This window comes from Trachypithecus francoisi, unplaced genomic scaffold (genome assembly GCF_009764315.1).
Source record: "Trachypithecus francoisi isolate TF-2019V2 unplaced genomic scaffold, Tfra_2.0 Lachesis_group13, whole genome shotgun sequence".
NCBI lineage: Eukaryota > Metazoa > Chordata > Mammalia > Primates > Cercopithecidae > Trachypithecus > Trachypithecus francoisi.
The window spans coordinates 32,836,659-32,861,520 of NW_022681458.1; the positions used below are offsets into that span (position 1 = coordinate 32,836,659).

At 36.5% G+C, this 24,862-nt stretch overlaps 1 protein-coding gene across 15 annotated transcripts in view; it reads right to left on the reverse strand.

The window, feature by feature from the left end:
• The window catches only part of PIKFYVE (phosphoinositide kinase, FYVE-type zinc finger containing), a 93,403-nt gene that overhangs the window by 24,416 nt on the left and 44,125 nt on the right, over positions 1-24,862 (reverse strand). For all 15 annotated transcript variants that reach the window (XM_033230474.1, XM_033230478.1, XM_033230486.1 and 12 more), the window contains 13 exons: positions 21,369-21,428; positions 19,244-19,373; positions 18,297-18,477; positions 17,307-17,381; positions 15,176-15,283; positions 11,392-11,532; positions 10,640-10,766; positions 9,252-10,411; positions 7,378-7,478; positions 5,761-5,832; positions 4,982-5,153; positions 2,127-2,305; positions 186-299 (listed from right to left, as the gene is read on the reverse strand). In XM_033230474.1, the coding sequence (XP_033086365.1) occupies positions 186-299; positions 2,127-2,305; positions 4,982-5,153; positions 5,761-5,832; positions 7,378-7,478; positions 9,252-10,411; positions 10,640-10,766; positions 11,392-11,532; positions 15,176-15,283; positions 17,307-17,381; positions 18,297-18,477; positions 19,244-19,373; positions 21,369-21,428 (2,620 nt within the window). The remainder of the gene's footprint in view (positions 1-185; positions 300-2,126; positions 2,306-4,981; positions 5,154-5,760; positions 5,833-7,377; positions 7,479-9,251; positions 10,412-10,639; positions 10,767-11,391; positions 11,533-15,175; positions 15,284-17,306; positions 17,382-18,296; positions 18,478-19,243; positions 19,374-21,368; positions 21,429-24,862) is intronic.

Sequence of the window (24,862 nt, forward strand, 5' to 3'; positions counted from 1 at the left end):
GAGTTTGGCTTCTTTTTTATTATTTTCCCATAAAGTCTACAATTTTCTTTTTGTACACCAAGCATGCATAGCAGACAATTAGAAAAGCTATTTACATTTTCAAAGAAAGTAAAATGAACAAACCTGATACTTTAAAATAGCTGTAAATAAACAAACAAAAAAATGATAAAAGAAACTGAACTTACTTTTGAAAGAAGTCCTTCAGATCCTGAAGAAGGGACACTTTTAATGGGGCCTGACGCTTAATGAATATTTTGGGGAGTGGAACACATACTTCAAGAAGCCGAATGGGAGAATAACTGACAGAAAAAAATACAAGGACCAGTAGAAAATGAAAAATAGTTTAATATCTTGAATAGAGCTGTATCATGATGTTCAACTAAATCCTATGAGGCATAAGAGAAAGTTTCTATAAAATGGCATTTTAAAACAATCACAAAGATATTAAAGATAATTTTTAGCTCTTACAATAAATATCCTCCCCAATTCTGGAGGGATTTTGTTTTATCTTTCATTACACTGTAGTACCATCATTTATCCCTTGAAGTTATCCTTATCTGCTGTAAAACCAAAAATGATGGCTATAAACCATCCCTATTAATAAGGAAACTAAAATACCTACATCTAATTGTAGGTATTCAGTACCTCTCCAGCGCCTGAAGATTTTTCATGAGTCTTTTGTTTCCTTTCCACCTGAGGGTTTATATTGACCAACAACTGCTACAACCTCACTCCCCGGCAAGGCCCTACACGCACGGTTAAAAGCTCTTGCTTAAAAAAGGAAATAAGCTCTAATTAGCAAATATCTCCTGAGGGTCTATTATGTGCCAGACACTGTTTTAGGTGCTGAGGATATAACATTAACAATTCCTGTTCTCAAAATTCAGGAAAAACAAGATTCAGGTAACAAATAAAATAAATTCAAGTAACAAAACATATCAGAGGTTCAGTACTATGGAGAAAAATATAGCAAGAAAGAGAAGCAGAGTGCTAGGATGGGAGAGTGTCAGGGCAGGTGAAATGTGAGCAAAGACTTGTAAGAGGCAAGGAAGCAACAAGCAGATATCTGGGAATGAGCAATTCAAAGAGGGAGAACAAGCACAAGGCTCCCAGGCAGGAACCTACTTGACATACCTGAGGCCCAGTCAGGAGGCCAGTGGGGCAGCAGCAGGATGAGTGAAGAGAGAGTAGTAAGAGATAAGAGCAGAGAGGTCCTAGGCAGCCAGAGCAGGTAGACTGAAGGCCAGTTAATGGACTTTGGCTTTTACTCCAGGTGAAACAGACACCCTTTGGAGTGTCTAGAGCAGAGGAGTGGCCTTAGCTGACCGCCCCTTAAAAGAACCACTCTGACTGCTGTGTTGAGAAGAGGCTAAGGCCAAAGGGAGACTGGCTAAGGCTACTACAATAATCCAGGTGAAAGATAACAGAGGCTCAGCCCAAAGTGGTAGTGGTGGAGGTGGTAAAAAGTGCTCAGACTCTGGATATATTTTGAAGGCAGAATCTGAAGGTTTTCTCAAATTATTTAATACCACAATGGCAACTATCAATTCTTTGAACACAGACTTTTAGTTCTAGAAATATGTGATTATCTTTCTGATGGTTAATGTCTTGGCAAACATTCTGACAGACTTTCAGATGCCATCAGATGACAAAACAATGGTTAAGAGTTAAGCCAGGGCCGGACATGGTGACTCACACTTCTAATTTCCACACTTCGAAAGGCCGAGGCAAGATGATCACCTGAGCACAATTCAAGACCAGCCTAGGTAACAATGAGATCCTGTCTCATAATTTTCTAAAATTTTTATATTAAAAATTTTTTTTTAAAAAGAGTGAGGCTGGTAGTAGATTGACCAGGATTCAAATCATGACTCCATCACTTGAAAGCTCTGTAAGTGTTCAGATCGTAAGCTCTGTAAGTGAGGATAATAACTATTTCGTAGGGTAAAAAGTAAATAAAATAATACTGAAAGTTCTTAATACAGTCTGGTCCTCTGCATTTATAAGTGTAGAAATGGGGAATCCCACAAATTAATTCAATCTAGTAACAAGTGAAAAATGTTAAAAAAAATTCTTAAGGGATTATGAGATCTGAGATCATGTACAAGATTCCTAGGATTTCTTACCTGAAAGACGCCACCATCTGGTTATAGGAGAAATACTGGTGATAATCATGATGGATGGAGTGACCACAGGGCTCAGCGTTGGCTCTGCGAGTATACTGGTGCCCATAAAACCTAAGTTCAAGGTATTTTGCAAATGACATAGACCAGGACTCATTGGAAAGAGCAACAACTGGTGTTACCTGAAATTCAGCAAAAATAGTTTACCTAATCACATATTGAGAATCTCTTTTTTAAAAATTAACATTTTCTTTTCTTTTTTGTTTTTTTCCTTTTTTTTTTTTTTGAGACGGAGTCTCACTCTGTCACCCAGGCTGGAGTGCAGTGGGCCGGATCTCAGCTCACTGCAAGCTCTGCCTCCCAGGTTCACGCCATTCTCCTGCCTCAGCCTCCTGAGTAGCTGGGACCATAGGCACCTGCCACCACGCCCAGCTAATTTTTTGTATTTTTAGTAGAGATGGGGTTTCACCATGTTAGCCAGGATGGTCTTGATCTCCTGACCTCATGATCCACCCGCCTCAGCCTCCCAAAGTGCTGAGATTACAGGTGTGAGCCACCGTACCCGGCCAACATTTTCTTTTCTAATACAAATGTAACATATACTGACTGCAGAAAATTGAGAGAAGAACGAAAAGTTCAAAGGTGGGTGGAGTTGGGGGTGGTGGAGGAGAGCAGCATCACCAATAAACCCACCAACAACATCAATATACTAGTATATGTTCACTTTCGATGGATTTTACTACACATATATAACACACACACATATACATATACATATATACATACACACATGGACATGCACACAGCCAGTATGTTTGTAAATAAAAACTCCTATAATTAGTTTCATAATCTTTTACTTAGCAATATATCGTGAATATTTGCCCACATAAAATATTCTTGCACAACTTTTCAAATGGCCACAGAGTATCCTATTAAATGGACATGTATTTAACCAATCCTTATTGATGTGCCTTTAAGACATTACAAGTTTCTCCATACTGAGATGATGTCCTGATGAACATCGTTGTATATACATATTTACAAATATCCACAATTATTCCCTTGGGACAAATTAATAAAGGTGGGAATTGGTAGGTCCAAGGGCATAAACATTTATATGGTCTTTGATAATTTTTGCCACATTATCTTCCAAAACAAGTGCACCAGTGTATACAGTCTTCAACAGTATTTAAGAATAACAATTTCCCCCACTTTCTCACCCAATCCTAGGAATTAGAATTGAAATTTTTGAAATGTAGTCCCATAAAGAAATATTTTTAAAGAGATTTTACCGGTTTTATTTGTGCTTATTTGACTACTAATGAATAACATTTATTTGTACATGTTTAGTAACCATTTGCATTAAATTGCATTGTCATGTCCTCTGCCCATTTTTCTATTAACATGGCTTATAGAAATTTGATATTACATATATTTATGTTTAGTCATATATGTTCTATTTTTCCTTGACACTGGAAGTTTTTCATTTTAGTGTAACAAAACTTACCTTTTCCTTTCTAGCATAAAAAAACACAAGTTTTTGTTTTAAAATAAAGTGCATATAGCAAAGCATGTAAGTCATAAAGATCAAATTTAAGTTATTCATTTACAATGATGGTCAGTCTACCCAGTTAACATATTCTACAACAAACTATTATCAGCTATCTACTAGGAACTAAAGTCTGTAAGAACAAGTATGAAACTAAGACTGAGAATTGCTAGAAATAATTTTATGTCTGTATGTTTGCTAATGCAGGTGCAACTTTGATTTTGCCCTTCTCTACCACTGATTAATGTAGGTCATGCTATTTTATATGTAATTCCCACATGTGCCGTCCAAAAGCACACTTCAAAATAACCCAATTAAGGCCAGGCGCCATGGCTCACGCCTGTAATCCCAACACTTTGGGAGGCTGAGGCGGGCGGATCACCCGAGGTCAGGAGTTTGAGACCAGCCTGGCCAACATAGTGAAACCTTGTCTCTGCTAAAAATACAAAAATTAACTGGGCGTAGTGGCGCACACCTGTAGTCCCAGCTACTCCAGAGGCTGAGGCAGGAGAAGAGCTTGAACCTGGAGACAGAGGTTACAGTGAGCTGAGATCACATGACTGTACTCCAGACTGGGCAATAGAGCAAGACTCCATCTCAAAAAAAAAAAAAAAAAAAAAAAAAGAAATAACCCAATTAAGGCAATGAGTTAAATTTGGAACATTTTATCCAGATTGCAAGCAGTCTGGATAAAAATAATATATTAAAAAAAAAAACAATATTGGCACCAAATATGTGCCCCAGAGTTAGAAAAGAAAGGCACAAAGAAAACATAAAACACATGTCCTTTTCTCAAGAATGTACATAAAAACCAGTAGAGATCAATTTCAACATGGTCTCATCTGTATGTGGACAGAAATGTTGATATAGGCTCAAATCTGTTATACAAATATCCTAATATACTGCAGTTATTGCTGTACAAATCTGTCTCCTTCCCTAGAGAACAGAAGTCACTCCGTATTCTTTTTTTTTTTTCCTAGGGCCTAGCACAGTATCTGGCACATAAGTGGTGCTAAATGTTTGTTGAATGAACAAACATAATTGAGAACTGTCAAGATACAACCTCAAGATACTTTACTGTACCAGGTACTTGTATTTTATTTAATGACTGATACATTCCTAAGAAGAGATCTTCAAAAAACAAATACTAGATTGAACATACAGCAATGGAAGGTAAAATAACAATGACAAATAGAGCTCAATGACAAATGACGAATCCAATATAATACAGGAAACCTTGCCCTCAAAAAAAAACTATACAAATCAAGAAATAAATGGCAAATAAAATATAGTAATAGGGTCTATTTACCTGTTTGCAGATTCTACACCAGGAATATGTAAGAATTGTATGTTGATATCCAGGTACTGGAGAATCCAACTCCTTCAGGATTATCTGCACACAGCCTTGGCCATGAACAAAGCGCCGAATATGATGTACCATGGGGGTATCACAGAACATGCTTGGACACTGATAAGAAGGCCTTTGACAAACAAAAGAGCCCTTCTCACATTAAGCATGAAACAGAAATCAGAACCACTGTCAAAGTGCAGCATGACTAGTGGGCAATCTGCACAAGGTACTCATGCTGTTCTGAGCCTGCAGCTGAACATTCTGTCTTCAGCTATAGCATGGTGACGGTTTCCACTTGTTAAGCACCTTCTATTTGCCAAACAATTTTAAAACATTTCCTTTTACCTTCTGACAATTCTGGGGATTGTTATTCCCTATAAAGGGGACTAGTAAAGGGCTTTGTCATGTAAGTGGCGAGTGATGATGCTAAGACTTAAACTGAGGTCTAGATGATTCCAACATTTTACCTCTCATTTGAATCACTGTAAAAAACAAATATCTGAAAAATGTCAAGGGTAGGGTAATTAGATGGGCAGAGATATGAGGAATGTTCTGGATAAGAGATCTCAGTTTAAATATGAAATAGATTACTTCTTTGAATTATATACTCTGATATGCACTATGAAAGTGAGGATCATGTAACAGTCACCTGACATCCAACTCATGTTTACGTTTTAGGTTGAAATTTTCAGCGTCAAAAATGTGTAATGAAACAGAAGGAAGAAATATGTTCTTACCTGAAACAGTATCTCTCTAAAAATATTCCTAATGTAAGATCATTCTTTCCATAAAATTCCATTGTTACAATCCTAAAAGAAGAAACCACCTCTTATAAGAATTACCATGCACCAAAGACATTTCATGAGACCACACATTATAATTACCTATTAAATGTATGATACTTTCAATGAAGTATTAAAGCAGGTAATGTTCTTTGTTGTTATGAAACAGGTTTTAGCTCATCCAATAAAACAAGTTTAGACTTGCCACACTATAGCAATTTTTTCACTCCCAATCCACTAGTATCTTATGAAACTAATGAGAATGCATAAATTATAATATTAATTGAGTAAAACTGATTTGAGTTAAGAAGAGGTAAAGGTTTCCTTACAAAGGCTTAAGCCCTGTCAACACAAGGCGGGTCCTGTCTCCTACTCTCTTGACCATGCCTTTACTGAGCATAGAAAACAGCAGTTCTTGCTAAAGTGCCAGTTCCTTTTTATCTAACCTATAAATGCTCACAAGACGGTCTGGCTATATAACTGCTGAAATCCACATCTTATTCAAGCCTTGACCTATAAACTCCAGAGAAAATTCCTATGGGCTCTGCCAGCCCCAAGTCTGCCTGCTGAAGCTATACTACTGGAAGAAAACATGAGCTCACTGTTGGAAATAAGTGTTTCAGGTATCCAAAATTAAAACACAGAATATGTTTTGACATGGAAACAGTGCCCCCAAAAAGGCAGTTATGTTCCACAGTAGTTTTAAAACTAAAGGTGAACTACGTAATGTAAGGCTGTGTACATCTGTGTGAGGTTTTCATGACAGGAATCTGAAACAAATAATTTAAAACATAAAATATACTTCAGTTTTTATCAATCTACTTAAAATTAAGTTTTAGACTAAAACCCATTAATAATGCAAAAGGTTGACTGCTTTTATAAAAATTATGCCTGAAGGAAACCTGCCTAAATTGTACATACTATCATCAAAATGCTTCTAAACAAGCTTTTGTGTGTCAACTTTCTCGCCTTTTTACGTACAGGTTGGGCATCCCTAATCTGAAAATCCAAAATCCAAAATGCTCCAAAATCTGAAACTTTTTGAGTCCTGACATGACACCACAAGTGGGAAATTCCACAACTGAAACCTTTGTTTTCTGATGGTTCAATGTATACAAACTTTTGTTTTATACATAAAATTATTACAAATCTTGTATAAAATTAACTTCAGGCTACATGTACAAGGTGTGTATGAAACATAAATGAATTTCATGTTTAGACTTGGGTCCCATCCCCAAGATATCACATTAAGTATATGCAAGTATTTCCAAATTTGAAAAAATATTAAATCCAAAACACTTCTGGTCCCAAGCATTTCAGATAAGGGAAAGTCAACCAATACAAATTTCTCTTCTATCCCTCGCATTTTTTTCACTCTTAATGTACTCTCATTTACTTCTCATGAACAAACATGTATTTTCACATTTACTTCACAAGTTTAAAAGTTCTATCAATTCACATATGACCATGTACTTAAATACAGGTCCTAATGACTGTTTTGTTTTTGTTTTTGTTTTTAATTGCTGGAATTCTGTTTTTAAGTGGAATAGTGTAAGGTGAAAAAAATCCTACCAAGGGCTGACACAGGCACTAGGAGCATTGCTGGACTGGGCAGAAGAGCTGCTGAAGAGCACACAAAGTCTCTGGTGGTTAATGGGATTCAGACAGTCCACCTAAAGTTAAAAGAAGTAATGAATGGATGAGCAAGTGACTGCAACCACATTCAACCCCACTGCACCAAATACACTCCACTCTATTTGTAAAGCCCCCAATTATCACTGTAGGGGCTCTGGTCAAGACTTACAACTATAGGAAACTAAATAAAAGGAAGAAGGGCAGTTAGTTTTTGAGAAAAGACAACCCAAAAAGTTTAAGTTAAACTTAAAAGCACAAAATGATGTCTAGATAGCTTGTTTTCTTAACTTACTCTTTAATTTACAAAACTGCACTAAATTATTTTAGAAGAAAAATTAAATATATTCATATTTAACAATCTGAACTGATGGGATATAATAACATCAATCTGAGACACCCAGAAGTCTAAATTCTAAGGTGTATATTTATCTATGCTTATGCCTGTTTTTGATCATTACAAAGGGAAAACCAGCTCTCTGTTAAAATTGAAATAGTATAGGAGCATATGAAGAAGTTCATAAAACACACAAAACCTCTCCTCCTATGATTCTCCTCTATCACTGAAGCTGAGCAGTTTGACTCTGTGGTTTTAAAATATCTATTCTTTTTGCTAGTTTACACACCTGTCCCACATACACACATCACTTCCTACCTAAGTACATACAGGGGGTTTTGTTTTTATAAATATGGAATAATGCAAAACATATTAAAATATAACTTGCTTTTTAACACTTCAAATATATTATGGACTTTATCCAAGTCATTAAATGACTTGAGATCTTGCTCATCATTAAACCGTTTCAATAAACATCTTTGTACATATATTCTTACAAAATGAAAGCACCCTTATATAAGCACACTTAATTATTTCTGCAGGATAGATTATAAAAAGTTGGAGTCCTGGGTCAAAGGCATATACATGTATGTGTAAATTAATAAGAGACTTTCCTATCACTTTCTATAAATTTATACAAATGTACATACACATACATTTGTATAAGCTTACATAAAATTTATGAAAGGTGTTTTTCCATGCCATCATTAACCATGGGTCTTTTATCACTTTCCTTTTTGCCAGTCTCACAAATAAAAAATTATTTAGCACCACTATTATTTAGCACTTCCTTGACTACTAGTGAAATTGAACATATATTATTTAGCACTTCCTTGACTACTGGTGAAATTGGACATCTTTTCGTTTTATTAACCAATTGCATTTCCTCATCTAGCAATGGATTTGTTAATTAGTTTTACTGCTACTATTATCAATAATAGATCTATAAACCTTCCTTAATTTGCTCTCAATTTATGCCTAGAAAGAAAAAGGTCACTGTCATAGTTAAATAACAAGGTAAAATGTTTTATGTTAAAGAAAAAAAATAGAGCTAACTTTTTTTAGAAAACAAATCTATTTCCTGCTAACTTTTTTTAAAAAAACACATCTATTTCCTACAATAAGTTTCCATCTCTCACTCCCTGACACTAGGATCCAGGATTATCATACTACATCCAAGTCATGTTGTCAGAAATTTTAAGGAGCTCCATCACACTTCCGTTTACTTCAAGGATCTGCCTAGCTTACTATAAGCTCATCTTAAAACCCTGAAACCCAGTTTCATTACAATTCTGCTTCATACGTATTAAAGTAACACATAAGCCAGCAGACTCAAGACAAAAACAAAAATAGCATAGGAGAAGAAATAACTTCACAAATCTGCAGGCAGTCTGCCAAACTGATTTTTTAGCCTGCCTTAGAGGAGTCATTCAATACATCCTAACGTACAGGAGCATCAAAAAGTGGTCTGGCTCACCTTTGTTGACCACACAGCATCACTCGGAATAAGCCCTCTCTCTTCATCACCCTCATTTTTGCTTCCTGATTTGCCACTTGAAGTACTTGATGCATCCTTTGAATGAGCAAAAGGGTCTGAATTTTTGGGCTGAATTCTTCCTCCTCTGGCTCGATAATCGGCCAGCATTCTACTCAAGCTCTGGCTATCGCCCAGATGCTCAGCAATTCTAGTGCTCACTAGCTCATGTGAGGGTAAGACTTGAATACACTTGGCCTGAATACTTCCGTTCATGCCCTGAAGTCCAGAGAGATCCCTGAGCAGCTGTTTCTTCCTCCTGTTCTCCATTTCTTTGAATTCTTTATTGAGGAGAGGGGACCAGTAAACCTGTTCTGGAAAATAATCTCGGGTAGAGCATCTCATCCCCTTTTCAGTTAAAAGAAAGGGTTCTCGGAATGTGATTACTGGGGAGATACAGAGGATCACATCTTTCAATTCTTGCTTAAAGGCCAAAGAATAAGTCTTTCGTTTATCTTCAGAGGAGGTGACTTCCTCAGTAACATATAATCCAGTGTCATCCTGTAGAGGGTCTCTAAAGGCTCTTATCTGGCTTTTGGGATCCTGCAGCACAACTGTTTGCTGCAAACTCTCTGGCTGCTCGCTGCCTAAAGCATCTTGTTGGTCATCCACAGGGAGTGGCAACAACGATTCCGGTACAGGTGGAAAGAAAGCACAAGGGAGACCCGCCGGGCAAGTTGTTGTGCTATGTTCCTGATGCTTCACAGAGGTAACAGCCTGTGGAACATTTTTATTTTCCTGCTCACCCTTCTCAAACACAATCCTCGATTCCAGCAAACTGCTATCATCACATGGCAGAGACTCAGGAGGGATGTCAGGATCCCAGGGGAGGGAACCTCCACCGTACTGCTCTTGGACAGCCCCCTCATGCCCTCGTCCCTCAATCAGAGAATGGAATGAAGGCTTTTGCATTAACGTGGGAGGCATAGCAAATTCATCCATGAGAAAGGAGATTTCTAGTTGAGAATGATAAGCAACACAGATCATAAATATTAGGATCTCCTTAACTCGAGCCAGCTCATAATCAGAGCCTCCTCTCAGCTTGATTGTACAGCCTAGGTGCTGTGGACAACCTTCAAAAAACATCAGCGTCTTGGTTTGCTCTACAAATAAAAACAAACAAAAAGTTAGGATGGTGGAGGTGGCAATCCAGAAATCCAAATAGAATTAATTCACTCTCTTAACATCTGTAAAAGAAAAACTCTTACATGAATAAGACCGCAGTTGCCTATCCTCACCTACTATTAATAGATATTTCCTAGTAAGTAAACATTGTAGTAGTGATAAGTTAACTCTTTTCCTCAGGTCAACCTATGCTAAAGATCACTCACCATTAGGTAACTGAAATATCTGCATATAAAATTTGTGACAAGTGCCCAGGTGTGGTTTCGTAAGCAGCTGGTCCATCGACATCACTAAATCACCTTGGGTCATTCGACTGATTCGTTCCAAAACTTGCTACAAAACACAAAAACATTATATTACAAAACTAGAGAAGAATAAAAATCTTTATAAATTTAATCTGGAAAAGTGATGGAAAAATTAAAAAATAACATTCACAATAAATTTCCTTTTTAATAAATATATGATGAATTTTTTTATTCCGGATTCTTCTATATTTAGTTGCTTAGTAATCAATATGTGCCCACTGAAACCTTACTCATATTAATAACATTATCAAAATGCATTTAAGCATCATGGATTACCACAAGATGCTGTGAGGAGAAAAAACAACTTCCTAGAATTGGCCCCTATTCTGCAGAAGGTAAACTTTTGAAGGGAGAGAACATTTTCTGCTTGAGCAATTCTCCAACGATAACGAAGGATCAACAAATACCTAGTGATTAACTAATGTCCATTTCACTTTTGGTCTTGTAGACATCAATAATAAGCATTACATAATCAATTACACTTTCTTCCAGTCTAAGATTCTCAATCTTAATGAAATAGGTGCCGTATCTTCTGTCCCACTTTCAATACGTATGGAACAGCAAAGACTAAGATTCTTGTATACCTACCATACGAACATATAAATTTAAAAGCTGCAATTTTTTAAAATAAATAGAAAAATAAAAACACTCACCGATTTTACATTAATGACCAAAGTAATACCATGTTCCAATAACATGTCCTGGGCAATCCGAGACACTGTTTTCTCAACTAGAACCAAGGTGGGTCGAACATCAACTATTCGCTGAACATAATTCTTCAAGAATTCTCTTTCCTAAGTAAGATAAATCAGAAATATCACACCTGGTAAAACGCAATATCTGGGCATATTAAAATATCGAGATAGCTTCACTATTATTATCAATCTTAGCCTAAATTTTCTTCATCCACAAGTAAGTCTGTAAGCAAATTAATTCAAACAAAGTAAGAATCTCATTGGTCATTCTAAACTTGATTATGCTGACAAGAGTTTCAGAAGAAATTCCATTCTCCAACTAATTTTCCTTGAAAGCTTTTCAATTCTTAATTTAAAAGCCAAGAATGCAATTAGCTAGTTCAGAGGTTAAAAAAGCAAGAACAACAAAAAAACCTAACCTCAAAACTCCCAAAATAAAAGCCATTTCTAAGTTTTTTGTTTTGCTTTGTTTTTGTTTTTGTTTTTAAGAGACGGGGTCTCATTCTGTCACCCAGGCTGGAGTGCAAAGGTGCCATCATAGCTTACTGTGACCTCAAAGTCCTGGGCTCAAGCAATCCTCCTGCTTCACTCTTCTAGGACTACAGGCACATATCACAATGCCTGGCTAATATTTTCTATTTTTTTTGTAGAGACAGGGTCTCACTATGTTACCCAGGCTGGTCTCGAACTCCTGGCCTCAAGCAATCCTCCTGCCTTTAGCTCCAAAAGTATAATGACAAGTGTCAGCCACTGTGCCCAGCCCTAAGTGGTTTTAATATGGTTATGAATTCTCTCCTCCTCATTCTGAAACCAAAATGAGTTATCTCTTTTTCTGGATATCTGAATAAATAACTCTTTAACAGATGCTACTTCAGCAACTTCCTAATTCCAATTTCCCAACAGATCATATAATACCTAGAATAGCCACAGTTAAAGATCTCAAACATAATGCTAATATAATTTTATCACAAAGGTTTAATTTCAAAAGAAATGAATATTGTGGCTGGGTATGGTGGCTCACGCCCATAATCCCAGCACTTTGGGAGGCCGAGGCGGGCGGATCACCTGACGTCTGGAGTTCAAGACCAGCCTGGCCAACACAATGAAACCCCGTCTCTACTAAAAAATACAAAAATTAGCCGGGCGTGGTGACAGGCACCTGTAATCCCAGCTACTTGAGAGGCTGAGGCAGGAAAATAGCTTGAACCCGGGAGGCGGAGGTTTCAGTGAGCCAAGATTGCGGCATTGCACTCCAGCCTAGAGAACAAGAGCAAGACTTCATTTCAAAAAAAAGAAAAAATAAGAAAGAAATGAATACTGTAAATAACAACCAGAGTTAAAACAATACAACTCACTAATTGCTTCATAATATTTCTGGGCTCCAGATGGGAGACAACTAAAGATGAGCATATTCGCCACTCCTACTCCATGTGCCCAAAGAGTTTTCTGAGCAAGACTGTATTCACGTCCCTTACCACCCACAATGGATGAGCCTACTCACTGCAGTAAACTTGCCCTATTATGAAGTATATTGCTTCTTGCCTTTGTTTTACTGATACTATTTATTTCAAATTCTCCTATTATTAACAAAATGGATTTTTTTCCTAAAATGTGTTAATTTCCTACTCTACTTACTAACTTGTAATTTAACAGCATTTAAAATAATTTTATTTGTGCAGCTCTAATAAAGTACAATCAGAATCCGTTTTTTTTTGTTTTTTTTTTTTTTAGTTTCTGCCTGTGGTAGTACAAATAACTTTCCTTCCAGTTCCAATTCTAATCAACTATCATGACTACTCATGAAATACCATGTCAAAAAGGAGGCCTTGTCCAAGCTCAGCAAGGGAAGAGTATCAGAAAGTAGGCCATAAGCACAGCAGTGGTGAACCAAGAGATCTAGTAGACCTGGCCTTGTAAAGAAAGTACAAAGTCACAGGCTAATTATCTCCTTGACCTTTGTTTCTCATCCTCCTTTTTCTGAATATCTATCTTTCAGCTTCTTCTCTGATTCGTTATTCCACATCAGATAAAAAAACTCAAATGAGGTGGTACTTTCTATCAATTCAGAAAAAGCTCAAATCAGCTGATATTTTCTATCAATTTAAACTAAGAAGTTTAAGTAGGGCAGGAGTTAAAGGTATAATAAAAACTATGTTTGAAAGTTTTGATGAACAAGATGCTTTGTTAGTGAGTTAAACCATGTTTCCTAAGTACAACCCCCCAGAGCATACCTCTCTAACAAAAAATCTTTAGTCTATTAACCTGATAGTAAAAATAGAGTAAATAATGTGAATAAATTTAGCTATAACTTTAAGTAAACAAACACCTGTAGATTACAATTAACCTAGTTCATCAATTCCAAGACATACAATTTTACGAATTTTAACATCTCTGCAACCAGGATGCATCTCAGTCAAAGCAATTCTGATCTGATCATGTGAAAGTCTTCTGCTGACAATCTTCTGTGGAATCAACAAAACCTCCAGCATCAAATTATCTTAGGTTCCATGAACATAATTATTGTATTTCCCTTTATTCCTTTAGAGTTCTCTACTAAAATGTCTAGTCAAAACCCATCATTTTTACTGATGGCACAGCTGAATTCCAAAGAGAAAACAGCCCCAGCTCACAGAGTTCTTAAGTAATACAGCAGAGTTTTATAAAGCACTGTTCCTTTTACTACAACTCAGTTTCTCTTATTGTTATCTATGAAATTAGGACAAAAGTGATTGCTCCTACCACTCTTGAAAAAATGTATTTACCTAGGAATTTTCAAGTAATACTTTTCCTAAATGTTTCTGGAACCCAATATAAGTGTTTCCACTGTAATATAATATACACATTCCTAAAAAGCTTCCATTTTGAATAACCACAAAACAAAATTAACAGCATTTATGGCAGAAAAGGAGGTGGGGCAGAAAACTTAAAACCTATGCAACTTTATATCTTCAGCACTAACAAAAATAATAACTGGTACCTTAAGAGGAATCACGGAGAGCCTAGGCAGAGAGCTTCGTATGGCATGAGGCTGCCTCAAGTGAAATTAAATGCACAAAAACTATTGCAATGCTACTACTGGAAATGGAGCTCTGAGCAGTAAAGCTACCAAGAACCAGAGATGTGGGTGTACCTCCCTGGGGAAAGGGCCCTGCAAGTAAAAGCTCACTTTTACTTTCTTAAAATAGAGCTGGAAGGGTTTCTGCCTGTGTAGCAGCTGAGCTGAGACTGTTTTCCTTTCCGGCTGAGGGTTATAACCTACTGCAGCTCTTTGGGGCCTCCTTGCTTAGGAAAAACCACTTAGAAACCAACACAACTTCCATCTGACATTATTCTGTTTGCCAACTACATATAAGCTAACTGGTGTTCTAGAAATGTGTTTTAGTAGCATAAACTGTATCACAAACCCGAGATTCCATTAGAAATCTGGTAAGTTCAAGAATTTCTCACAGTCTGATTTACTGTGAGAATTAAATACTTAATCCTAACTAGTATTTGGATTAAGTGGGAAAGGGAAACCAGTATTTGGATTTTCACCTTTTCTTCCTTATATTCTTGAACAGTTACATGTTACCTTTAACACTTTGAAACTTTAAAAATAATGAGTGACAGAGGTTTTGGTAAGCTATCAAGTTTGCCTATCCAATTTAATCAGTTAGAATTAAGTCAAAATCATTAAGAATTTATAAGCATCATGATACACAAACATCCCTCCAAATTATTATTTTCGGTAGTAAATTCTTACCTGAAGCACAATAGGATCAATGCAAGTAAACTTAGTTTCTTCTCTGTAGAGATACTCAATGGAACACTTTAACAGAAGAATTTTGGGGTTTTTAATACAAGAATTCATCTACAAAAAAAGAACAGTTTGTTAAAGTTTTTAAAGGTTTGCATTTTACAGCCCTCCTTTAATTATAACTTTAAATCTATATTGTTCATAATTCCTACTAACAACGTATCTCATATTAATATTAAAATACTCTCATTTAGTTCTTTTACGGTATTAAATTATTTCAAAGCAAATAATATGTTCAGAACAACGCAAAATTCTTCAAAAATTGGCTTTGCTTTCTTAATACTACTTTAATCTTCTATTCTCTTAACTTTTTTTTTTTTTCATTTCTGATGTTGTAAGAAGATACATCATGCCCTAAGTGTGCACGGAGGGAGCAGTATTTAATAACGGGTTACTTCACAAACTCCAAGAAATAAGCAACTTTAAAAGCATATTTCAGTCTTTCTAAAATTCAAGAGGAGAAGAGGGAGAAAAGAATTAAAATGCCTCCTGAACATATTTCTAACAGAAAACATTTCCAATCATTAAGGCAGCAAGCTAAAATAGGTAACATGAAGTTCAAAAAGAAAATGTGAAAGCATCTCAAGAAGCAGAGACTCAAATAATATACCCTAACCTTACAGCTACAGGCAGAATAGCAATTGAGGTTTCAGGCTGACCAAGTTTATGGACCCCAAACAGCAAACAGTTCCAAAAACAGTGACTCACTAGCTGGGAAACTCAATTCAGGACACTTTGTAGCAACTACAAATCAAAGACTATCTCTAATCAGTGGGACAAGTCAGTCACTCATGCGTATGTTTCCACCACACCTACATACAAATTTTCTTCACTTTCTGAGAAGGCATAACATATTTACCTCTTAATTCAACAAATATCATTTAATTTGGTTTAAAGTTCTCCTTTAAAGGGTAATGTGTGGTTTTAGTAAGACTCTATGTAGAAATACTGACTAATGTGGAATTATTGCAATAAAATATGCAATAAGTAAACAATTGAAGCCAAGCATATTTTTATTTATCTATGGTCACTAACAATTTTCATGAATCTTTTTTTTTTTTGGAGACAGAGTCTCGCTCTGTCACCCAGGCTGGAGTGCAGTGGCATGATCTCAGCTGACTGCAACCTTCACCTCCCGCGTTCAAGCGATTCTTCTGCCTCAGCCTCCCAAGTAGCTGAGACTACAGGCACACGCCACTATGCCTGGCTAATTTTTTTGTATTTTTAGTGGAGATGGGGTTTCACCCTATTGGCCAGGCTGGTCTCAAACTCCTGACCTTGTGATCCACCTGCCTCAGCCTGCCAAAGTGCTGGGATTACACACTCGGCCTAGTGCCTACTTTAAATACGGTACCACCATTTCCCTAACATCCATACACTCCCATTGCCCTTAACTTACTGAATGAGAATTTCTAGGGGTTAGGCTGGGAACACACATTTTTAAAAGGTCCACATGTGATCTCAATGTATGTACACTACACTTTGAGAATCAAAAGACTTCAGAATAAAGTTCAAGACCTTTAATGAGATATAAAGCCCTTGCCTGTTTCCTCCAGCTTCATTTATATTGCCCATATTACACCTTAGGAGCTCAGAGTCTCCTTAATACCCCAGGTTATCTCACTCCACTCCTTTGTGCTAGTGCTACAAAGACATAAGGTGAGAAAGATAACAGAAGAAAACTGACAGCTCTGTAGCCTAGCACTAGAAGAGCTATCAGCTTTAGAATGCTAAGCCTCTGGAAGGACTCCAGCCTACTAAAGAAACCCTGTCTCCCTACAATGTAATGGGATCAGGAGATAAATAATGCTAGTATCTTATCATTCTGTTGATCTAGAAGCCTGATCCTCCCCACTTCCTCCTTCTGTCTGGTGAATTCCCATTATTCAAATTCCAATCCATTCATCCTCAGCTCTGGGAAATCTTCCCTGAACCTACCAAATTTCACCCCTATGGCAGACACAGCTGCCTTTCATTGTCCATTGTCCATTTCTTCCATGACTAAGGTGCCCCAACTTGTTACCTAAGCACACAGCCATGGTTTGCTGAACTTCACTGCTGAACTGAATCACATTACCTTTTTATGTGCAATGTTCTTGGTACAAACAAAGCCATTGACAACCACAGAATCAAACTTCTTTCCACCTGGGATCTAATGGAACAATTAAGAAAACAATAAAATTCAATAATAACATGCTTAGAATCTAGTCAGATGTATGCTATTATTTCTTTCCATTTTTTTTTTAACTATTGTGTAATCAAATAAGAACAAAAAATTTCAGGAAATAATTGTTCCTTTCAACCAATGATCAACGGCATCTCTGCATGACTCTGTTTTCCCATCCCCCGTTCTCTAATGTACTATACTAAAGTGACTCTAAAGTACTCACTGACTGAATAAACTAGCGCCATGTGGCAGTTAACACTACTGTTTAAGTTAAATATCACCGGGAAAAAGCACACACAGGACTCCATTACTATCTAAATCAGAGGTGTCCAGTCTTTTGACTTCCCTGGGCCTCATTGGAAAATGAATTGTATTGGGCCACACATAAAATACACTAACAACAGTGGATGAGCTTAAAAAAAAAAAAATTACAAAAAATGTCATAATGTTTTAAGAAAGTTTATGAATTGGTGTTGGGCCGGATTCAAAGCACTCTTGGGCAGCATGCAGCCCACAGGCCACGAGTTGGACAAGCTTGACCTAAATAAAGCAAATTACCCACTGCTTTTCCTCAGAACAGTGATCATAATCTGTGAGAATAGGGTTTCTCATAGCTGACGTGTCAAGAAGAGGAAGCAAGTAAGGAAGAACCTGTATCGGTTTGAGTTCCCAACCCATCTCCGATATAACTCATCCTTTCCATTCACCTCTCACTTCCTATGCGTGGCTTCCATGACTCCTAAGTGCACTGCTAACAAACAAAGCAGACAGCAAAACCTCCTACTCCTCATCTAGCAACCCTCAGGGTAATGACTCTTTTTAGATTACCATTAAGAGAAAAATTATAATCAGTCCTGCCTCATCACTTCCTAGTATTAGCAAAACATTAGCAGAGCTCACTTTTTTGATGTGGACAAACTGACGGATATCCATGTCATCATCCTGGTTCTTGACATCAGGTCGGACTGTCTGAACAACCTGGCAGACCAATGACACAATGATGTCCCTCCAAGATGATGACAGCGAGTCACTATGGAGCAACTGCTGGAGTAGTGCCATCATGTGGTTATGATTAGCTGAACTATAAAAATATTATAAGAAAAAAGTTTGCATAGTTAATACTGCCAGATACAATAATTCTGATGATAAAACAGTCTACAAAGAAATAAACATTTCAATTATGGTTCACAGATAAGATTTTCTAGGTCAATATCATTATTTCATTATATCTGTACCTTAAGGATTTTGCCTATAAATGAAATCTGAATATCTTCCACTAAGAAGTTCCCTGCAATTGACTGAAATGAAATTTTAACACGTAAAATTGGGACAGACAAGCAGAGTTTGGGGCTCTTGGTTTTTCTGTTTTTTTCTCTAAGACAAAGTCTTGCTCTGTTGCCTAGGCTGGAGTACAGTGGCGTGATCTCAGCTCACTGCAACCTCCACCTCTTGAGTTCAAGCAATCCTCCTATCTCAGTTTCCCGAGTAGTTATGATTACAGACCCACACCACCACGCCTGGCTAATTTTTGTATTATTAGTAGAGACGGGGTTTTACCATGTTGGCCAGGCTGGTCTCGACCTTCTGACCTGTGATCCTCCCACCTCGGCCTCCCAAAGTGCTGGGATTACAGGCATGAGCTGCCGCACTCAGTCGGGGCTCTTGGTTTTATAAGAAATGTAATCACAAGTCAAAATAGGCTTTATTTCCTAAGTAATCTTAGTATTTTTTACTTTCTAAGGAAAAAGAAAAATACCTCCCTTTTTAAGAGGAATGATGCATATGCTTATCAAGTCACTGAAGATAATAAAAGTGAAAAATTAAAATTTAAAATTTCATTGCCTTACAGCAACCTCTCCATGGCTTGTTTCTCCCCATTCTCCTCCCTCAGGAGCTCCAGGTTGTTATGATGCCAGCCCAAAGGTGTGAAAGGCAGCTCTTTGGATTTTTCCTCTACTCGACGATTAAATAAGGATTCTAAGTACAATATAAAATAAGAAGTTATTACTTCATTGTCCTGTTTTATAACACCTACTCATGTATTTAGAAATGGCCCTTTCTCTTTATAAATGTTTTAAGTTAGCCAACATAAATTATTGGCGTAAAAAGGCAAGAACATGTAATAAACATATAAAAAAATGCATAAGAAAATACAAATACATAAAATACGCTAAAAATACAGAAATGCAAGAATTAAGAAGAGCAGTAATTGGCAACCGCCAAAATTAGAAACAGAACTGTGAAAATCAAATGTACGTAACTAAAACTCTCGAGCCAATAATTATAAGCACAGCTTCTGAAAAGCAAATAAAATGAAACTTTTGCTTCTCTTTTTAATTTTTAAAAAGGAGGGTGTTAATATCCCCTTTAAAATCACAAACTGGGCCGGGCGTGGTGGCTCACGCCTGTAATTCCAACACTTTGGGAGGCCGAGGTGGGGTGATTGCCTGAGGTCAGGAGTTTGAGACCAGTCTGGCCAACATGGCGAAACCCCATCTCTACTAAAAGCACAAAAATTAGCTGGGTGTGGTGGTACATGCCTGCAATCCCAGCTACAAGGGAGGCTGAGGCAGGAGAATCACCTGAACCTAGGAGGAAGAGATTGCAGTGAGCCAAGGTCACGCCACTGCACTCCAGCCTGAGTGACAGAGCGAGACTCCATCTCAAAAATAGAAAGAAAAAAAAAAAATCACAAACTGAAAAGTGCATTCAACAGAAATCTAAATGCTGGCAGAACACATGATAGCGTGGGTGATGAATTTTCAAGAAAGAAGCTCAGCTCAGATATCCTAAAACAACAGATGACAGTGTAGAAAGTCTATTCAGACAATCCTCAATAGTGTTTCTCTTTCAATATTGGCACAGAGGTTTTTTAACAAAATTTTAGCAAGACAGACTCAAAAACATAAATATTAAAACATAATAAATAGCATTTATGTAGAATTTGTGTAAAATCTTTAAATTTTTTAAAGATGAGTGAAAACAGATCAAGACAAAAAATTAATAATAAATGCTTAACGAAAAAAATATGTTCACTAAATAACTGTTGAATAATCTGACCAAATAAGTGGAAAGAAGTAGGAAATGCTTACAAAAATTCTCTAACCTGTCCCCCTCTTAAAAGCAAAACAAACAAAAAAACTTCTACCAAACAGCCCAGCAGATTACACAGTAAAGTATATGTCCATGACACGTGAAATACAAGAACTGCGCATTTCAATTACATAAAGGGCCACTCTGTAAACTTCTAGCTGAATCAGATGCTTGGAGGTGAATTTAGAAGCACTGTCAAGCTATCAGATAAGCTGCAGTGGCCTCCTTGTACCAGCTTGCCTTCTCTCTTTGATTTGAAACTCTGGGAGCCAAGAAGGAAGGGAAATTTTCTCCCATTATCTGAGGTCTAACCAGTGGAGTACTATGGACCAATTAAGAATGTCTTTACTCTAGGAAGCTAAGCTAACTGGCAAAGGAATAGGAGAAGGCTAATACTTTTCTATTCTTCTTTTGCGTCCAAAAGAAATTTATCAGCAGAGTTAGTTCTTTATCCTCTCCTGCCTACTTCTCTTCCTCACTCCACAGGACAAGCAGCATCCTTAACTGGAGATCTGCCTGTGGGCTTTTTGACAAATTTGACAATCCTTGATGAGATGTATATCAATACTTAATATTATATTCACAATATAGTTAAGTGTAAACTATGTCTTTAAAAGAATTAAGTTCAAATTCTACTCAAAAGTTTTAAACAATTACTTTTCACATCAGAGACCTCCTTCTTGCAAACCAAGTCCAAGTTTACATTCTTGGTTCTCAACACTCTCAAAATCACTATACATATTAAAAATTGTGTTCCCATACTACCATAATCAAATATATTTTCAGCACCTTCTCTGTGCCAATCCATGTGCTAAGCCCTAAATATATCCTCATGAACAAAAGAGACACCATTCCACATACAGCTTTTTATAAAATTACCTTTGATGAAAGCGTCGCTTATTGAGAGCTGTTGTCCTCCAGTGTCAGAAATCAAATACTCTGCATACCAGGGAGACAACAGAGAGGAGGAAGGAAAGGAGAGACATATGACTATAATATGTCAGCATAATTATATAGCAAAAACACCCACACACAAAATATTGCTCATACTAAACCCATCACTGCCCAGCAAATTCAAGAAAGTTTTGGGTCAAAATGCCTCTTGATACTTGTTCTATGCACTTCATACCAAACTTAAGCAGACTTGCATTAATAACGCAATAGAGCCGTGAAACAATTCTCCTTAATTCAAATGTCAGATAGAGAAACGTTTTTCTCTTACCAAAACCAACCGGTTTATGAACATTAAGATCTTCAGATACTTGTACGACCATCTTAAAGCATTACAGTTCTTTTCACATGTAACTTGATGATTTAACAAATAATCACTTTGCCTATGCACAAAGTAGTTCACAGAGAACCCACCTGATAAAACAATACAAACTTTTTTAAAATTTCAGAATATAAGCTATAAAACAAATTAATACAGAAGTGACATTGGCAGGAAAAAAGATAAAACTCATCAGTATTTGTACTAGTTCCGAATAAGCATTTTTGTTTTTCAAAAATTATACCAAACACTGCCGAATTTTTGCTAGACATTAACTGAACACATTCTGAAGGCTTTTAATAAATAAAAAAGTTTTCTTACTAGTGAAACTTACTCTTTACTTCCCCATGAACTTTCTCTAGGTCTGTGACCAAGCATAGCTTAAATGGGGTTCTTTCCACTATGCAAATTAAAACACAATACATGTTAACTCCTTTAAGGTAAAGGTTCTCCACAAAATTTTCTCCAAGTTCATTTATAAACAACTGGGCTTTAAAAGTTACTATGTTTATAAGCCAATATGCTCATCCTTCCAACCAGGAAACAAAGAAAGTATTTTATTTAGAAAGTTCAAGTGCACTATGCCAAATACAATAAAATCGAGCATATGGACAAGACAGATGTTATACTTTATTTCTACTCTTCCCTTACAGAAATGACTAACACCAAATTCTCTCAGTTCAATTAATGTACTGTTCTTTACCAGCCTTCTTACACTAAAGCTTAATTGTATCTATGAGACTCCAGAAATGGTGGATTTTCCCCATTTAGTTATGAAAAAAATTAAGCCTACAGAAAATGCTGTATACCATCCACCTGAGTTCAACAATTGTTAAGGATTTGCCATATATGTGTATGTTTCTTCCCTCCAATTATTCAAAGTTACACACATCATGACACTTTACCACTAGGACATCAGCACAACTCTCATAAAAATAAGGGTATTCTTCTCTACAGCACAGTATTATTTACATATTTGAGAAAGTTAACAATGTCTTAATAGCACAGAATTAGCCCATACTCAAGTTTATCCAACTGTCCCCAAAATGTTTTCTAACCAACAGTTTTTTTTTCAAGCCTCGATGCAATCAAGTTCACACATGGCATTTGGTTCCTGTATCTCTTCATTCTCTTTTAATCTAGAACAGATCTCCTGTCTTTTTTCCTTTTCATAAAATGAACTTGAAAAGAAGCCAGGTTATTGTTCTGTGGGATGTCCCACATTCTGAGTACAATCGTTTTCTCATGGTGTGTTTAACTTGCTCCTCTATCCCATGTTTTCCTGTACACAGAAAACTGCATCTAGAGGTTTACAGAAGCCATGGTTTTCACCTTCTTCTCTAGGTTCTACTTGCTAACTTTCCAAGAATAGTTCAAAATCCTGCTTGCAACACATAGTAAAATATATTATAATTGTACCATTCCCTAAGACTAATAATGAAAAATTAAGTTTGAAAATAGGGTTTTGTCACTTTAGAAAGCATAAGTAGTATTTTTTAAAGTACAGATATTTCAACCAATTTTATAAATCCAATTTTCCTCAGCCTTAAACAATATAGGACAATCCATAAGAAAATATTTAATAAGTACTACCTTTAATTTCAATGTAAAGATAAAAAAAAAAATTCCCATTTGTTTTTATACAAAGGGAATGAAAACCAGAGGCAGAAGAATTCTATTATTCTTTCACATAACTACCAGTCTCCCTGGAAATCTTTATTTTCTGGTAATCAGTGTTCATCTTGACTGTAACACTGAGCAAACTATTACAACTTCACAAGAAAAAAAATGTAACAATAACTCTTGTTAGTATGTTAAAAACTAACTAAGAGAGAACTATGAAAGCCAGCTACATTTATTAAGAGATTTATGAACTCTTCAAATTATAAGGTTGCAAATGACCTAAGACGTCAATTTAATAATTATGTTCTTCCTAACGCTGGAACCTTCTCTATAATATTCTCACTGAGTAGGCTAAAAGATTATAATTTCTTTTTAATTCTAGATCTAGGTTTTTCATTTCACAGATTTAGAACTGAAAGAAAATTTAGAAGTCCCCAAGTCTATGTAACCCATCACCCAATGTGGGCATCTGTCCTCAATAACTATGACAAGTGAACATTCAGACACAACCTGGACACGTCCCATGCACAGTGGCAAAAGTTCACTACTCCTGACTACTGAATCTATTTCTTCCTTCAGCCATATGCAAAATAAATATAATTTCTTTCAGGTACTCTTCAGATGCCTAAAGGCAACACCAAGTCTTCTTTTCTCCATTTCAAATAGTCCAGATTCTCTTATCATGGTTTTCAGATGTCTTAGGATCCTGGCAACCTCGCTCTATTCATAAATTAGAACTGAACACAAAACATTAAATTGGATCCTGATTCTAGACATTATATGGCCACTAACGAAATCTACTATTGCACTGGGGGGTGCAGAGGGGTTGATACATCACACTCTTAAATTTGCAAATAACTAAAACTTAGATCTTTATCACATAAATTATTAAGTGTGACTTTCTCCAAAGTACTAATAGTAAATGTGTTAAGCCTTATTATTATATTATGTTTAACTGTGTTAACTATCATCTTGTTAGTCTCAATGTATTGCTTGAGAAAATCAAGATTTTTAAATGTCAGTTCTGCTATCCAACACACTAGCCATTCTTTCCAGATTTTAATTATTTGTGGATCTAAAAAACATTAAAAGTGCTGACCAAAAAAAAAAGTGGTGAACAACACTAAATACAGAGAGTCAAATCCCTATAACATAACCTAGGAGCATCTGCTTCCTGTTGACATCAAATTATTAATTATCCTTTCAATATTTTGTACAACAAGCTACAAATCCACGTGTTAACACCAGTAGTGGGCCAGGTGCACTGGCTCACGCCTATAATCCCAGCACTTTGGGAGGCTGAGGCTGGCGGACTGCCTGAGGTCAGGAGTTCGAGATCAGCCTGACCAACATGGTGAAACCCCGTCTCTACTAAAAATACAAAAATTAGCCAGGCATGGTGGCTGGTGCCTGTAATCCCAGCTACTTGGGAGGCTGAGACAGGAGAATTGCTTGAACCTGGAAGGCGGAGTTTTCAGTG